We start from the raw sequence: 17,855 nt of genomic DNA on the forward strand, positions 1-17,855 counted from the left end.
GGTGGGACCTTTGCAAGAGTGTGTTCAAGCTAGAAAAGAGCCTAGGATTCAAAGCATCTCTGCTCTGAGACAGTGAAGGGAGCTGAGGATGGGGAGGAAGGCCAGGATTCGAGAGGGTAGGATGGAGTCCTCTGAGGTGGTTCTTCTGAGGTTGGAAGGAGGGCAAGGTCAGGGTTGGAAAGTTTGACAGGAGATACTGCACAGTGAGGAAGCAGTGATTTAGGTGGGCTTCCAGGTGCCTGTGTTAGAGGTGAGGTCTGCCCCCATCACCTGACAGACCAGGGGAGTGGAACAAATGGATGAGGAGACCACCATATTTTGGAGAAGAAAAGGGGAGATGGTGAACTGGGAAGTTAGTTGATGAACTGGTGAGTTGTGAATGGGATGTTTAGGAAAGCCAACACAGCTACTCAGTCAGGAGCCATTCTAGTTGGGTGGAAGCATGGTCTGATGAGTGTGACAAAGATGTGTAACTGATACTCACTTGCATGCAACAGCTAATGCTGGAGTTACCCTGAGGCTTGTGGAGACTTCAAACGCTTTCCCACCCCATCCTGGGTGTCTGCTGTGTTGAGCAGACAGTTGAGGTGGGGTTCCTCTGCAAAGAAGCTTTTAGATGTCTGAACACAAGCTCGTCATCTTTTGCTTCTGTGACTTCATTAGCGGTGGAGTGTCTAGAGCTGGGATTGAGCTTTCTCTGGAGGTGCCTGCTCCTCCTTGTTGACTGAGCAGGCTTGGCCATCTTTAAAATCAGGCGTTTTTAAAGCTAGGGGAGAGGTGTCCCATCCTTGCAGCCCTTCTTGTGTCTTGGACCTCCATATATCAATCAGGAGAAGCATATGTAGGTTTAGGTCATGAGGTTTTGAGGCAGGGAACTACATCTTCCCAGGTCTGTACAGTGTGCCCAGTTTTCCTTCTCTGGGCTTGTATCCATTAAAGGTCTTCTAATGAAAGCTGCCAGTATACACATGGTTAAATGTACATTTCTTCTGAGTGTTTTCTGCTGCTCTTCATGGTGTTGGCTGTTCTGTTACTTCTGTTGCGTTACCCGTTAGTCTATGAAGCAAATTCTCTATCCCTTAACTCTGGCCCGAGGACATGGCCTGCTCTCAGGTCAGTGGCAGTTGAACAATCTGGACAGATTGGTTTCCCCAGGGTTAACTGGCTCTGCTGGATCTCGCTTTGCTCAAATCCTGTCTTGAGCTCCTGCCCTGTGGAGCAGGAGGGTTGGGGCCTTATGTCTAAACAGGGGAAGTTGTTGTCTGTATGGTGATTGCAAGAGCCTCCTTGCCCTGTTTTTGTAGTCCTTACAGTTGCAGGACCCTGCTGTTGTGCCGGGGCACCCCTTCTACATTTGCCAACGTGTCCCTTCTGAAACATAGTGCTGCTTCCAGCAGCAGCCAGAGAGGGGCCCCTGTGGAGGTCTTCTGCCTGGCTTGCTTTAGGCTGCATGGTGGGACTGTGGCCAAAAGTGATGTCACTGCACATTAAGGGCTCTATTGTCCTCCCACTCCTTCCCTCCAAAAAAACCCATTGTAAGCCAGATTCTCGGTGTGAAAAACCCTTACTGCTAAAAAAGGATGCGTGATGAGGGTGTAAGGGGTGCTTCAAGCTGGAGAATGTCATGGTAGAGCTTTTTGCTGCCTTTTCACCAAAGGGAAGGTGCTGTGGTATCTCTTTAAGGGACAACCTGAATGACAGAGTAATTAGAGTGCCTCTTTTTTTTCTTCCTTTTGTTTTTTTTTCTTTTGTCTTGGTCTCTTTTGTCCAAGAAAGGTGCAACAATCCTGTGTTAAGGTAATTTGCAGCTGATTTGGGTTGCCTTTTGAAATAGCAGATTGGGCAACAAGGGTGGTCCTTTGGCAGAGCCTTGTGTGTGTTGAATGAACTTCTGGGGCAGGATTTTTTTGTTCATGTTTTGTTCAGACCAGCTCAATTTTTGGAGTGGGTGGATCCCTCGCTACAACTTGAAGTAAGGCTGGGTGTACGCCGCTGATTTGTTTTAGGAGTTTATTCTAGCATAATCCTCACTTGGTGTTCACTGTAGAAAGAATTTCGTCTTTTTTGATTGATGAATATTGCGGGCATTTATATGGATGCCATTGTAATGAAGCAGCAGTCATATGCCTCATTAAAGAAGGTGTTGCCACCTTCAGTAGCATTGACTAGGTACAGGTTTGGCTAGTTGGAAATGAAACTATGAAATATGATGAGTCAAACATACTTAAAGGAAAGAGATTGGTTTGAAGCCAAGGCTGCAGACCACAAAAACTTTGAGGCACAGGTACACACAGCCTTAGGAGCAGTGACATAGGAAAGTCATAGCAAGTATTGCTTACCTGTCTCTTAATGTAGAGCTCTCCCTACTCCGTCCTGGGTTTTCTTAAAAACAAGCAGGTGTTGCCCTTGATATTACACATTGCAAATTAGAAGCAAGTTTTCAACTCAGTTCTTCAGAACTTGGTGTCCTAAATGCCACATTTCCCTCTGGTCTCCCAACCAACTATGGTGATCACAGTCTAGTTCTTAAAAAAGCTTAAAGAAAAGTCTTCCTGATGTCAATTTTTCTATGGAGAAAACTGGGAGATGATTTTTCCCCCCGCCTTTTCTCCATTCCTTTTAAATCCAATGGCAGTGTTTACTTTTCAGCTACTTTTATGCCTTTGTAGACAATTCCTTCAGGTTTGTGGGGGGTTTGTTGGTTTGTTTGAGGGTTTTGGTTTGTTTGGTGGGGGGGATGTTGGGTTTTTAGGTGGGTGGTTTTTTTCATGTTTGTTTTTATACATGTTGCCACTTTTTGCCAAACTGCTGCTTTTACTTTCTCTCCAACCAGCGTAACAAAAGCTGACACCTGGCCCTGCACATTTATCTTATCAGTGTGTGGGGCTGGAGGAAGGAAGCATCAGTAGGACTGGGAACCTCTATTCCTAGGTTTCCCACGTGTTGTAAGTGGAGACATTCCTGTATTTCCTTGCCTCAGAACAGATTGGAATAACAAGGAGTGTTGCTCTTTGAGCAGGAATATGCATTTTCCTTTCATTACCATTCATTTTTGTTTTGTTGATGGAGTGAACTTGCTAGGAGGATGTTCTCTTATCCGGGGCTGGGTCCTGTTTCCCACCCGGCATTCCTTGGCGTGGCTTGGGGCCCACGATGTGCTTTGTGTCAGTCACCCAAATTTGGGTTGGTTTGAATGCAAATTGACTCCCCTGGGCTGGAGCAGGGATGATGCTGGGGCTGGAACGGATGCGGCCCTATCACGCATCTGCCAGACGAGCCTTATTTGGAGCGTCCGATCCCAAAGGCAGGAGGAGGCTCGGGAGCCCACAGGTGCATGAGTTGCCCAGTTTTTATCATCTCTGTTTCCTGGCTCGCCTCCTGCTGATGCAAAACCTGTGGTGCATGTGGGAGGTGAAGAAATGAATGTGAGAGCAGTAAGATCAGCCACCTCTCAGGTGATCTGTACTGAAGTGTGGGGTTTTTCTTCCTCCTCCTTTTCAGGACAGAGCTATCTTCCCAGCACTGCGTTCTTAGGATGTGCCTTTGCGGATGTGTGCGGGCAGACCTGTGCTTGTCTTGCCTGCACTCCAAGCTGCCTGGCCCCGACCCAGGGCCAATCCTGGAAGCCATGCAGCTGCATTAGGGCAGCACAGTGCCTGGGCTGACAGCTCTGCCTCTCGGAAGGTCTTAGAGCTGTGTTGGTGTGATTTAAAAGGCTTTTGGGCTGGAGGTGATTTGCATCCAGGCAGCTCACAGCATGGATGAAGCACATGTGGACAGATCTTTAGAATAAAGACCCTTAGTTTTTCCCTTTTATGACTGTATTTGCGTAAGTCTTTAGAGAAGCTGTATGCTCTCAGCCATCGGCATTGAAATAACAACCTTTGAGCTTCTGGGTATTTTTTCTTTAGCAGAGGTCTGATGATGAGTTCTTTGTGGAATCTGGGTATAGGGCTGTTCCTTCAGCTAGCCAGCGAGGAGTGCTGTGACCACATGGCTACATACCCCTGACCTGCACAGGCATCTGCAGGAGACCAAGCAACCTGGTGCCTGCTGGCTTTTCCTTGACATTCACAGAATTCCTGCTGGTAGCCAGGTTGGGCTGCTCTCTAGTGTTGGTGCATGCCTTAGTTCTCTGAGGAACACTATGCAGGCAGAGGAGGAGAGAGCTGGTTTGTGTCTTCAGGTCTATACCCAAGTCCTTTTATTTAGGTCTGAGTCCTTTACTCATTCCTCTGGTTTTTAATCAGCTCTTGTAGCCTCAGAGGCTGCTCTTCACATCAGGTTGGTTGAGGGTTTCTATGATCCCTTGTCCTGCAAAAAGTGAAAATAACTTGTAGATCAGGTCAGCTGTGCAGTGATTTCTGTCCTCCTGGCCAGAGACCACAGGAATGGTTTCTTTGCTGCTCCAAAGAAAAGCAAAATATAAGGAGCAGTGTAGGTCCAGTTGTGCAAGGGCTGCCCATAGCCTCAGGCTGATCGTTGAGTAGGATGTCTGATGATCTGTCTTTTGTGTGGGGAAAATTGTCCCAGGACGCACCGGAATCCCTTTGCCTACTGTGTCCTGGATAGAATATTGAAATTATTTGACCAAGGTCACGAAAAAACATATCCAACTGTATTCACTGGGGAAAAACTGCATCCAGCTGCATTTCCTTTTCCCTGCTTGTTGTATTGTAGGCTCCAAACTCTGTATTCTATACTAACACAGTAATCCAAAATCGAAAGCATCCTATATCGAACTTAAAAGACGGTTTTAAATTGAATGTAACATTAAAATGAGAGGATTTTCCTACTAGTGCTAGAAAGGAGCTGAAGTTCTTTATCTGAATTTTCAATAGAGAAAGAAATATCCAGTAGACTTGGATTATTGAGTGATGTCTTCATCCTCTGGGTACAAAAATATAATGGAGCATAAATAGGAGGTGAATTCAATTTAACTGTCTTCTGTTGAAATGAAAACCATGCGGAGCAAGGTGATCAGACTGGAATAGTTCCAAGTCCATCCATACAGGGTCTTATCCAGGAGGATGTACAAGACTGCAAGATGAGGAGATATGTTACATGGCCATTGCGGTCTTACCCATACCTGCGTTTGCTGGGGACTGGCCAGAGTTTATGGTGTGCTAATAGCCACCTGAGTTGCTTGCCATTAGCTATGGCAACCCCAGACATTGCTGATGTGTACCTACCTATCATTCCTCTTCAGCTTCGCTTTGCAGTGAGTCAGAAAAGGCTGTACAAGGTGACATTTCATATGCTCCTGCATATGTAGCCTTTGGCCTAATCAAAATTGCTGGTGCTTTTTGTGTGACAGAGCACAGCGTCCAAGATAAACTGAGGAGAAGAGATCTGGGTATGCAAGCCTTCATTTAGAAAAGGCATCTTTCATCTCGCTGACAGCGAGGTTCCTGCAGCACTTTGATTGCCCTTTAATTATGTCTGTTTTTCCTGGTTTGTTTGAAAGGCAGATCTTGTTAGAAAAAGGTGCTGTGTGGAAAGAACTTGGCTGTCTCTGCTGCCCTTCCTTGAGGGCACGCAGGAGAGCTGCTGGATTAATTCTTTTTTCCTGCATTATTAAAATGGGAGGTTGTTTCTTGTAGATGTGGACATAGGATGGTGTGTTCCTCCATTAGGCAAGGAGGGGCACAAGTGGTCGGTGGTTAAAGCAGACCAAGAAGTCATGAGGTCTGGCTTCTTCCCACACTGACTTCCAGTGTGATCCTAAAGGAGGTGCTTTAATCCTTCTGCCTTTGGTCATTCGCTGTGTGCTGCTGGGCTGCTGCTTGCCTGCATCAAAGGCTGCAGGAAACCCAACCTGGTGTGGGGTGGGGGAGGCTCTGTAGCCTGTTGGGGTGAATGTCATATGGGGGGTGCAGTTAGCAGCTCGTACCAGGTTTCATGTTGTTTGGTGTTTTATGTGAAACCCTGCCACTGTGGAGCCACTTGTCTCAATGAGAATCTCAGCTTTCAGTAATAATAATAATAACAATTAAAAAGGCATGAAAAAAAATCAACAAAAAAAGAAAAGGAAAATAAAGCTTGGCTTTGGTTGGAGAGAAAAGCCTGGAAGTAGGATTCAAATACAGACTAAAGGCTTAACGGCCAAACAAGCAAAGTAACTTGAGAACGGGTTTCTAATCCTTTTAGAGATCTGTTTTACAGAAAATCTGCGTAGCTTTTGGGGGTTTGACTCAAGGTTTGTAGGTGCTCAGGCTCTATTTTAAGTGCTGTCTTCATGTCGAATCTTGGGAGGTGAGATGAAGGTTTTTTTAAAAGTAACAAATCTTAATATAGCTGAGAATGCGGAACTGCCTCGGAAAAATAGGTTGGACACATGAAAAGGAATCTTGCTCAGCAGGCTGAAGATGCAGAGCAACCTCTGCGGTTACGTTTTTCTTTCTTCTGGCAATTTTGGGGTGGGGATGTAGCTGGCGCAGTCACTGGGCCTTACGCTTCTTTTCGAGCACAAGTCAAATCTTCCTGAACAGAAACCACACCTGGCTGAAACTGTCGTAGCCCCGGCCGGAGAAGCTGTTCACTAAAATTCTGGTTTTGTGGCACTTGAGGCAACCTGAAGCTGCTCAAAAGTGGGAGTTAGAGGATGGGTAGGGAGAAGTAGGCGATCCTTTTGAACTGAAATGGCTTTGTACGGACAGGAGAAGACAAGCTGGCTCTCTGTTGCTTCAGAGAGGTGATTAGGTTTTAGTTGTCATCTCCTGCCTGGAGTCCTGAAGACTTAAATGGCATGAAAATGAAGTCAGCTGTGTAAAGCCAAAGCTAATCAAATGAGGAGACTCTAAAGTAGGAGGATAATCTTTGTTATCTAACAGGCAATCCCAAATTCCCATGGGATGCCCGTGCAGCTCTGCTGTAGTAGCATGTGTCTTGTCATGCTGAGACCAACCCTTCTACCTTCAGCCCAGTGTGTGCTGCGTGGGCTTTGCAAGGCTCATAAGCCATGAAAACTGAAAACCTGCATTCCCAGAAGAAAAGTGGAACTGCGCGGTGGTTGATGCCGCACATAGAGTCCGCTGGTGTCCAGCGGTGTGAAACTCAGATGGGGGATTTCACAGAAGTTGGGAGGCCGTGGTGGACCTGCTGGCATGGCTGCTCGGGCAGGTTTTCTCAAAGAACAAGGTCATTTCTTCATGCAGAAGTGAGGGCTGGGTGTGAATATTCAGGATGGGCAGATACATTTAAAATGTAATATGTAAAAATATGCAAATACCAGAGTTGATGCTCTTTTAAAAAACAACCCCCCTGCTCAGGGAACACAATTATTCAGGCTGTGCATACATCTGATTACCTAGCTCCAAAGTGCCTGGAAGCAGCTTCTCAAACTCTGTGAAGCTTTCCCCCTGGCGTGTTCCAGCGCTGCAAGCAAAATGCCCTTGTAAAGCTGAAGGCAGCAGAAAGTGAAGGAGATGGATAAAAGCTAGCAAAGCCATCACTGGGGTTAGTCTGGGCAAGGTTCAGAAGAGCTTATTTGAAAATCATTTTCCTGGCTATGATTTGTGAGGTACTTCATGTTTTCAAAAATGTCATCTCGGCACAGCATGGGTTTGGGATGCTGGGATACAGGCATTGAGCGAGGACTTGCCTTTGGCACTGATGTTATAGAATCATAGAATAATTACGGTTGGAAAGGCCCTTAAGATCATCTAGTTCCAATCCCCTTGCCATGGACAGGGACACCTCACACTGAACCGTGTCACCCAAGGCTCTGTCCAACCTGGCCTTGGACACCACCAGCAATGGAGCATTCACAGATTCCCTGGGCAACCCATTCCAGTGTCTCACCACCCTCACAGTGAAAAACTTCCTCCTTATATCCAATCTAAACTTCCCCTGTTTAAGTTTTAACCCATTACCCGCTTGTCCTATCACTACAGTCCCTAATGAAGAGTCCCTCCCCAGTATCCCTATAGGCCCCCTTCAGGTACTGGAAGGCTGCTATGAGGTCTCCACGCAGCCTTCTCTTCTCCAGGCTGAACAGCCCCAACTTTCTCAGCCTGTCTTCATACGGGAGGTGCTCCAGTCCCCTGATCATCCTCGTGGCCCTCCTCTGGACTTGTTCCAACAGTTCCATGTCCTTTTTATGTTGAGGACACCAGAACTGCACACAATACTGCAGGTGAGGTCTCACAAGAGCAGAGTAGAGGGGCAGGATCACCTCCTTGGACCTGCTGGTCACGCTCCTTTTGATGCAGCCCAGGATACGGCTGGCTTTCTGAGCTGCAAGCACACGCTGCCAGCTTATGTTCATTTTCTCATTGACCAGCACCCCCAAGTCCTTCTCTGCCCAATCTGTAGCTGTGCCTGGGATTGCTCCGACCCACCAAGGTGTCCTGTCTTGGTCCACCGCAGGATGAGCAACACAGGTCAGGATGGCTGGGGATGAGGCTCTGCCCAAATGCCATGTGGCCATGAATTAACTGTTTCTTCACACATCTCCATGTCCCTTTGCCCAAGCACGACTTGGCAGGGGCATTGCCAGGGCTGTGAGACTGTTTGCTGAGCTGATGTGAGGGGAACTGGTGCTCACAGGGACCGCCAGAAATTGCGTGTGAATCTCAAACATTCAGGCAAGTTATTACAAGAGAAGGCACCTATACTGTTCTTCATCATCCCCATCAAGCATTTCATACTACTGTGTATGGGGGAAGTTATTACGCTTCCATTTCCCCTCTTTTGTTGAAATTAATAAAGGATGTTGCAGAACCTGTGTGAAGAAGCCCATGATAAGCACTTCGCAAAACCACAAACCCATAAGCTTTCCAAAACCTACATTGAGTCTTTGCAACACCAGGATGGGGCCGGGAGGTGGCACTAACTCACTATGGAGACTGTCAAATTGGTGCTTTGCGGTAGCGCAGTAAGTGATCAGGCAGTGATCCTGCGAAATCTCTGGCAAGGTGCTTCTGGCTTCCAAGGCTTTTGATTACCCTTTGAAGGCTGGATTCGCAGCCTTTATTCATGAGGCGGAGAGGAGCCGTTGCAGGTCTTGGTAGGTCATAAATTCCTGGTAATTAATCGTTGTAGCTGCCTCTGAGATGTGCCAGCAATGAGGACTGTGTCTAAGGAAAAAAGCCTGGCGTTCAGTAAGCTCATGTGGATGCAAAGTACACTGGTCTCTCTGTTCATATCCGCACAGGGATACTTCCTCCTTCTTTTAAGCAGCATTGGCCTTGTTCTCTGGTTGCGTTTGGGTTGGTTTTTTTTTAAGCAGTTATGAAAATGAAAACAGCTGTGTTCAAAATCACTTAATTTTCCTCACAATCCGATTTTTATAAGAATAATGGAAATTTTTCTCTTTCCCTTTTGATATGAACATTAACATGATATTGTAAGTCATACTGGGGAATGTTTGAAACAGTGTTCATCTCTGTAGGCATAAAGCCCTGAAACTCTCTCACTGAAATAATGGTGTTATTCTTGTGTTTAAAGGTAACATGTTGCCTAATACATTTTTAAAAGGTTTTAATATTACTTATAAGCAACACCCAACAAAAACCACCCAAGTAGTTTCACGCATAAGCTGTGCTCACAGCAGCTTATGTAAAACTCGTGGAAAGCTTTGCTATAACTTGCCCAAAGTAACATAATTCTTTTGAAGCATGGTTGTGTTCTTACAGTAAGACACTGGACAATGGTAATTGGGTGTAAGAGGATTCTTGTTGCTAAAAGTTTGACTGGAGATCTCATGGGCAGAATATTCTGGGAAAGATGGGTGGACTCTACATGAAGTTTGAAGAGTTCATCGAAATTCCTTCTGGAAAAAGTGGCTTTGTCACCTGCAGTGGCTTTATATAAAGAATTAAGGATGCTGTACTGCTGCTCAGGGATTTTACCTCCTTTCTCAGAAGAAAGATGCTCCATCCCTGGCGGTGTTCAAGGCGAGTCTGGACAGAGCCTGGGGGCACTTGGTTTAGTGTGAGGTGTCCCTGCCCGTGGCATGGGGGTTGGAACTTGATGATCTTAAGGTCCTTTCCAACCCTAACTGTTCTATGATTCTAAAGAAGGTCCTGCTTGCAGTGCAAGGACGAACAGTTAGATCTCGGCACTCACTGAGTAGTTGTTTGCTCAGCAGCCAGCCAGGACTCTGTGTGTCACTACTGATGGGTGCTGCTCTCCTCTTCTGCAGGTTTTCATTTCTGTGAACTGCCTCAGCACGGATTTCTCCTCTCAGAAGGGAGTTAAAGGCCTACCTCTGAATCTTCAGATCGACACCTATAGCTACAATAACAGGAGTAACAAACCTGTCCATAGAGCCTACTGCCAGATTAAAGTCTTCTGTGACAAGGTAAGATTGGGTCAGTGTGCCAGTGACCCTTTGGGAGAGGTTGGTCAACAGCTTAGCAGCATTTTTTCCTTAATTTTACTTTTCTTCCCCTAATTCTACCACTTGCTGTTTTGGCTTCCTGAAAACTCTCATCTGTGTTCAGCCTTGGCAAGGAAAAAAGTTCAACCTCTTCTACTTGACTCAGATTATGTTATGGTGTTTGGTGACCTCAGATAAATTTGCTGTTTTCAAAATGCTGGAGTGGTGAGAAGTGTCCTTGAGCATTGACTTTGGAGAAAGGCCAGTGAGTGGCAGAAGACTGTCAGTAGTCCTGGGAAGTCCTGCAGAATGTTCTCAGTAGGAGAAATCATTGCAATTGATTAGAGCAAGTGGAGGCTTGTCTTTTTGCTGAGGCTATGTAGTGTTGGTCCTTTTACATGTCTTTGTGCATTCTTAGTGCACTTGTTATAAGAAAAGCCCACTAACTTGCACATATCTCTCTGGGATACAGCAGTGTAATGAAGCCCATTTACAAGTTGGGTGGGTGCTGTAGTTTGATTGCTCTGTCAAATGGATTTAGCATGCAGAGAATTAATAGCCTTTCCCAAAGCCACTGTTCACCAGAAGCTGTGAAAGAGACATATCAGGAGCTGAGCTGAAAGCAGGTGTAAAAGCTTGAGTTTGCAAAAGAAAGGATATTTCCCAGTCTTTGTAACCTGTTCCTGCCTGAAGAGTCTTTTGAAGGATCAGAGCAAGTAATGTGCAGTGTTGCTATTTCCAGAGTGATCAAGATCTTTCTAGGCTGGGACAAATGCTGCCTGGACTTCCCTAGTCCTTCTGATTGCTGTGAATCACACCAGTTTCCTATTTTGCTGGCATCCTACTTCATTAGGGCCTCTGCTTCTTTACATTCAGACTGTCTTCACAGCACAGACTTCTTGTGAGTGACATCTCAGATCTATCTCTGTGCAGCTGCAGGTCTGAGATGGGCTCGTAACCCCCACTCTTGAGTCTTGTGCTACCTGTGCTCAGGTCCCATACTGTGCGATCTCGCCTTGTCATTCCCCAGGACACTGCCACAAAGACTCGTCTCGCATGCTGTTACCACTTCCCTCCCAAAATAGATGGGACTCTCTACAATCTACCTCTACTGTAGCATCCTATTGACTCATCCTCCCATGTTTTATTGTCCATCTATATGCTTTTAAATAGGTCTGTCCTGGGTTCAGCAGTAGCAGTCATTTTTCTCCTTCTTAGTAGCTGGTGCAGCGCTGTGTTTTTGACCTTCAGCATGGGAGCAACAGTGATAACACCGATGGGTTTAGTTGCTGCCCTGTAATGTTTACTCTGACCAAGGACTTTCTGAGCCTCATGCTCTGCCAGGGAGGAGGGGAAGCTGGGAGGAAGCAGAGACAGGACACCTGACCCAAACTAGCCAAAGAGGTATTCCGTACCACAGCACGTCATGCCTACTATATAAACTGGGGGCAGTTACCCGGAAGGGTTAGATCACTGCTCGGGTCAGGCTGGGTATCGGTTGGCGGGTGATGAGTGATTGTATTCTCTTCCCTTGTTATTCCCCTTATCATTATTATTACTGGTGGTAGCTGCAGTGGTTTGTGTTATACCTTAGTTACTAAACTGTTCTTATCTCAGCCCATGGGACTTATGTTCTTTCAATTCTCCTCCCTGATCCCTCTGGGAGCGGGGGAGGAAGGGCCAGGAGTGAGCGAGCGGCTGCGTGGTTCTGGGTTCCCGGCTGGGCTCAGACCCCAGCAAGGTCCCTCTGCTTTTCTGCATGGTTGGGAGAAGCTGCCTCTAGCCACCTGAATTGAATCAAACTCTGCTACTTGCGCATCTTCCTTCAAGTGCCTCCTGAGATAGCTTCTGTCGTGATGATCTCTGCAAAGAATTTAGTAGGGAGTTAATGGATGCTCTCCAGAGCTATCTTAAAGACTTGCCAGTGAGCCTGGTCAGCTTGGGTCTTACAGGCTTTTTCAGGCCTTTCCGCCTGCCCCTTCTATTTTTCTTTTCTTTTTCCTCCTCTGAAATGAAACTGAGGCAAGAGCGTCATCTAAAGCTCTTTCGTTATCTGAGAGTCTGGTGTGTTATCAGCCTGGGTTCTGTACATGCCAGTGAGTATAGGCTTGCTGCAAGGAAGGGGAGGATCTTCTAGCTGTAAGTTGTCTGATCAATTACTGACACTGTGCTAAACTTACTGACAAGCTTGTGCCACTGCTATTAAGATAAACTGGTTGATAAAAGAGCAGATATGTAGTCAGTACGTAGCTTAAAAGAAACCATTTCAGCAAATCTAGTAGTACAGTAATACTGTGTACAGTAATACCGTAATGCAGTATTATTACTACAGTAATGCCAGTGTATCTTTGATTTTTATCTGGGATTTTGACCTTTTCTCTTGCTTTATTCCTCCAGATACTTCGCAAATTGAATTAAAAGAGGGAGGCAAGGAGAAACGATTATTTTTCTGTACTTAATCTGACTGTTGCTTGTTCTGTGATCATGCAGCCAGTATGAGTTTGGTGCCTGAAGATTCTGCAATTTGCTTTTGTAGAAATGGTCTTGAAGTTTGCTGCCTTTCAGATCCTGTTCAGGTTTGGCAGTGGGAGCGGGGGACAGAGGCCAACAGGCAGAGTACTATTTATCACCACACTGAATCAAACTCTGTACTCAGATGCTTGTTTGAGGCACAGGGTGAGTGCTCCTGGGAGCAGATCTGGGTCTTTAAAGCTGCAGGTATGGACTCAGAGTGCTGGACTGACCCTGGCTGGACACCAGGTGCCCACCAGAGTTAGTGTTGTCCTCTGGGACCTGCTGTTTCTGTTGTAGTGATGGGCAATGCTGTGGGAAGGTTTTTATGGGATGGTAGTTACAAGCGAGATGCTGTTGGAAGGACTTAGGGTGCAAGGCAGCTGGAGACAGCACGGATGTGGATGGACAGCAACACTGAGTGTTCCTTCTGTTGCATGATCATAGACTGGTTTGTGTTGGAAGGGACCTGAAAGATCATCCATTTCCAGCCCCCTGCCATGGCCCAGGACACCTTCCAATAGACCAGGTTGCTCAAAGCCCCATCCAACCTGGCCTTGTGTCTGCCCCATCCCTGGCAGTGTCCAGCTTCTCTGCACAACCCGTGCCAGTATCTCCCTACTCTCATAGTGAAAGAAAAGGGATGTTGCATCTTCCCTCTGCACCTCTCTTGCGTATCAGATAGATCATGTCCCTCCATGGGAGGAAAGGAGGGAGGAATGGCAGGTCTCTCCAAAATGCCGATTCCCTTTCTCAGACCAGGAGTCCGTTACACAACTGGAGTGTTTGAGAGAAGAAAACAACAAAAAAAAAAAAAACCAACCCCCTGCAGCCTTTAACACCTAGACCAGAGTATGAAATCTGGTTTTTAGACTGTAGGCTGTTGTCTAGGTGAAGTTGGGAAAACCTCTTCCTTACTAGTTTACTTATTCCATAATTGCTGAATACAGGATTGCCACTGCCTTTTCCTCAGAAGTATCTGATCCTGGCTGTTGCTGAGCTCCCTGGCAAGGCAGAAAAGCCTGTTATCAAGATGTGACTTTCTTTTTTGATGTGGATTTGAGATGGGTTTACCTGGGCCACTGTAGCCTGGATCAAGTTGACTTTCAAGCAGAACTCTGGCTGTAGGTATGGCAGGGCAGAGGTTTTCCCACAGCATGTGGTCATGATGAATTGGCACATTCTCCCCAAGGAAGCAGGTGCTGTTCTGGAGCACAGTGTCTGAGCAGCACAACTTTATTATTTCCTCATGAAAGGTAAAAACCAGATCTGGAGCCAAATCTGGTTGTTCTGCTGTCAAGCTGAGATGTTGTGACTCTCCTGGTAAGGGAAGTTGCAGAGGGGTGTGGGTCCAGCTGTGCTGAGGTTCAAGTGGGATGTCATCACTGTAGTGGGCTGTATCAGCTCTATGTGGTCAATCAAAGCTAGTGATGCCTGTGTCTTCGTTACTGATTTTTTTCTCTTTTTCACAGCAGCTGCCTGAAGCTGCTTGTGTCCCTTCTGCTGTGAGGGAGAAAAGGTGATGTATGTTAATGCACATCAGATATCTAGGCTAATTTTCCTTTTTGATGCTGGTGCAGATGTGCCCTCTGCTTACCTACTAGGCATAGACATCCTGTCACCTACAGGGTGTTGATTTGCTGGGAGTTCAGGAGGGCTGTTGCCCTTCTCCAGTGCTGCACAGCATTAAGCACTGTTTCCCACCCCATCGCCACATGCTTCTTTAACATCTTGTTTGCCATAGCTAACCTAGTCTTCCCCTGGCACCATGCAAGGATGTGGGTGTGTTTTGGCAGCTTTGCAGAGGTGGGAATGAGAAATAATGGCTTCCTGTGGCCAGATAACTGTTACCTTTTACCCTGCTTTGCAGGAGGGTATTGGGAAACAGGTAGAACTTGTGTATACCAGTTTGGGCAGTGATCTGCTGGTGGCACCAGGACGGAATGCTGGGGATCGACTTGGGCTTATTGCCTCATGCAACCGACAACATGACATACCTGACTTGACCCACAGTCATGTGTGAGGTCTGGGCAGAGCTGGTGGAGTGAACACGATTCCAATACAAACTGTCTTCCTTCTCTGTCACAGCTGTCTGTACCTTGCAGAAAATACATGTCTCTTCCCACTGCTGCTTGGTTTGGAGAGCTGGGAGCCATGCAGGCATGAACCCAGTTAGGTATCTGTGGGTTCCACCATAGTCTGGCCCCAGTACAAAGAGAAGAAATAATGCCTGCTTCTTAAAATGATGCATGCCTGCAGCTTGGGAGCAGTGAAGGGTGGTGCAGCTGCTACCAGCTCCATGTGCAGCGTGCAGGAAGGTATCTTGCACTTGGTGATCCAGGTGTGGCGTGACTTTTATGGATCGGGATTTAATGATGATCTAGTGAACTCTTAAACTGAGGGAACTTGTAATTTTTTGTTTTAAATACTTCAAATATATATATTTATGTAACACTTTATAAAGTTGCTATAGCCGCAGGTATCTTTTGTCATCTTATCCTTATCTGACGTGAAAGAAAAGTGTTTGCATCTTGGATATGTTGTGGGATTTCGTTAGATGACGGGACTCAAAAGTAAAAAGATCCCCAAAGTCGGCACTCTCTGGCAAACCTGCAGCTTGGGTACCATGGAGCTGACCTCCTCAAACACAGCTCTGAAGAATTGGTGTTCCTGCCTCCGCAGCTGAAAAAGACTGAAAAGCCTAAAAAGACCTTCTCTCTCTCTCCTTCCTTTAATCTCATTTGGCAGGGAGCAGAGAGGAAGATCAGGGATGAAGAGCGAAAGCAAAGCAAAAGAAAAGGCAAGTGTACTGACCCCAGCTCTCAGTTGAATGCCTGTAAGTAGAAATTATTCCATCAGTGTTTTGAATATCAGATGTCATTTTGGCTACAAGTAACTTTTGTGGTAGAGCTCATCTTAAGTGAATTTGTATTGCGTATGGAATAGGGTTTGTTTTAAGCAGTGTCTTATGGAGTCATTGTGTTTTGCAACATACTGAGTCAGTTAAGACTTCACCTCTACATAGCCTTCCTCTCCAAGGCAGGGTCCTTCTGCATATTCAATCAGGTATGGGTTTTAGCAGTCGAAGTGACAGGGTGAGAGTAAGATTTTGGGGCACTTGTGGATCCCCTGCAGTTCCAAGTGGCAGAGAGAACTGGAGCTGTTATAAATGTTTCCAGCTTGATCCTAAACTTAGGTTTAACTGAAGTTAAAGATGTGTTTACAACTCTCTGCCCAGGCAGTGGCAGCCTTGGGACTGAGCTTTCAGCCTCCCAGCCCTGCACACACACTTGTAGAGAGCAAATGGCCCTTAGTAAATAATTCCAGCAGAAGTTGTTTCTGCACATGTGAAGGCCTCAGCACCATAGTATGTAAAGGCTGTGGAGCCTCTTCCTGCTGAGCGTCCTTCCTTTAACTGCTGAAGGTGACTGCAACAGATCCTGTGTTTGGATCACTTAGTTATTCACCAGGAGAGTTGCGTAGAGGATAATGTATCTCCTTGTTCCTGCTGTGCACAGGGCAGGTGCATGCTCTCACTTGCTCTGCTGTGTTCTTGTCAGAGCTGTGCTATTAACAGTCCAACTGGTTCAACAAGCATGCACCTCACAGCTTGCTGGGCAGGATTTTCCTGACACAGCAGGTACAGGCTGCTGGAACAGCTTCAGAAGAAGATAAATGCTGTAAGGGTACCCATTTGCTTAAGGGCAGTTGCAGCAAGGGCTGGGTTTGGGGTTTGTTTTTCCCCAAAGAAAGGTAGGTTTAGCACACTGTTAGCATTTCACACATGGAGCAGCCCCTGCGGCTCTCAGCAGATTCCAGCATGCAGCCCTTGCGTCATGGCAGGAAAAGTGCAAACAGCTTCAATGCAGACTTCCAGGACTGTCTGACTTTACAAAAGCTGCTTTCCAAACTGAATTCCCTGGGCTTGGGCTTAGCCTGATACGACCTTTATTTTCCTGGAAAGTACTGTCTGTTGCTGTTCAGTTCTTGTGTGGGAAGTTTTTGGTTGCTTTAAGCCATAAGCTGTTATACCCAGCTCCAGGATCACAAATGCCATGTGCACACGGACTCGTCAACAGCAGAAATAGTTTGTGGCTTTTGGTCGAAGTTATTTTTACAGGGATTGAGTTAGAGTTAAGTTTTTCAGGGAAAAAAAGAAGTGTATTTTGTGCTGGGGACATAAGAAGTGGAGTGTTTGCAGGTAGCTTGACCCAAAATTAAAATGTTTCCCCTTGGTAAAACCAAGTCTTCACGTGGGGGTCAGTTTGACATGAGTGCATCTGAAGTGCAGTTTAGGGCACCTCATGCCTCACTCTCACCCATCCTTTGTGGTTGAAGCCTGTCCACTTGGTGACTTGTTCACATCAGGTGGTGCATTGTGAGAGCCCAAGTGCTCTGTGAGAGACAGAACTAGAGTCTGGGGGAGGACGAACCAGGGTCTGGCAGCTTGTGAGGATGAACAATTTGATGAACAACAATGTAAAATTGGAAATGTGGACTCAAAATGTAACTGTAAATGTATCATCTTGCAAGAAACAATACTTGTACTAACTCTGTGGTATGACAGTGCTTCTGTGATGCTGTTGTTTTGAGAGGCTCCCCACTGGAACCACATGTGTTGCAAGCTGTCTGTTGTCTTTCTGCCTTCCTGATAGAGGAAATGCAGCAGCCTTTTGAGGGAATTGACAGGAAGGAGGGAGAAGCAGGGGCTTCACTAGCTTTTGCCCTGTTTGGGTGGTTTACTTAGTACCTGGAAACCCTAGGTTCCTCTCTTGGGGTGAGTGGTCAGACCTTTCTCCAGCCCAGTTTAATATCAGAATGAAGTAAAGCAGCTCACTGGGGAAAACTTGTCCTACTCTGTGAAGCAAGCTCTCTCCTCAGGATCCAGGCCCTCATCTGAGAGGCAGACAACCGAGATTCAGACGACTCTGCCACAGGAGCTTCTCCCTTTGACCCTGACTACAGAGTACCCTTGTCCAAGAGTGTATGTGCCTTTTAAATGATGTAGGAAAGCCACAGA

At 46.4% G+C, this 17,855-nt stretch overlaps 1 protein-coding gene across 5 annotated transcripts in view; it reads left to right on the plus strand.

Annotated features, from left to right (window-relative positions):
- The window catches only part of GRHL1 (grainyhead like transcription factor 1), a 43,004-nt gene that overhangs the window by 15,439 nt on the left and 9,710 nt on the right, over window positions 1-17,855 (plus strand). For 3 of the 5 annotated variants that reach the window (XM_065681608.1, XM_065681607.1, XM_065681611.1), the window contains exons 9-10: window positions 10,148-10,306; window positions 15,584-15,671. In XM_065681608.1, coding sequence (XP_065537680.1) covers window positions 10,148-10,306; window positions 15,584-15,671 — 247 coding nt within the window. The remainder of the gene's footprint in view (window positions 1-10,147; window positions 10,307-15,583; window positions 15,672-17,855) is intronic. The other 2 variants (XM_065681610.1, XM_065681609.1) reach the window with 1 other exon arrangement.

Source organism: Lathamus discolor, chromosome 5, assembly GCF_037157495.1.
Source record: "Lathamus discolor isolate bLatDis1 chromosome 5, bLatDis1.hap1, whole genome shotgun sequence".
NCBI classification, from domain to species: Eukaryota; Metazoa; Chordata; class Aves; order Psittaciformes; family Psittacidae; genus Lathamus; species Lathamus discolor.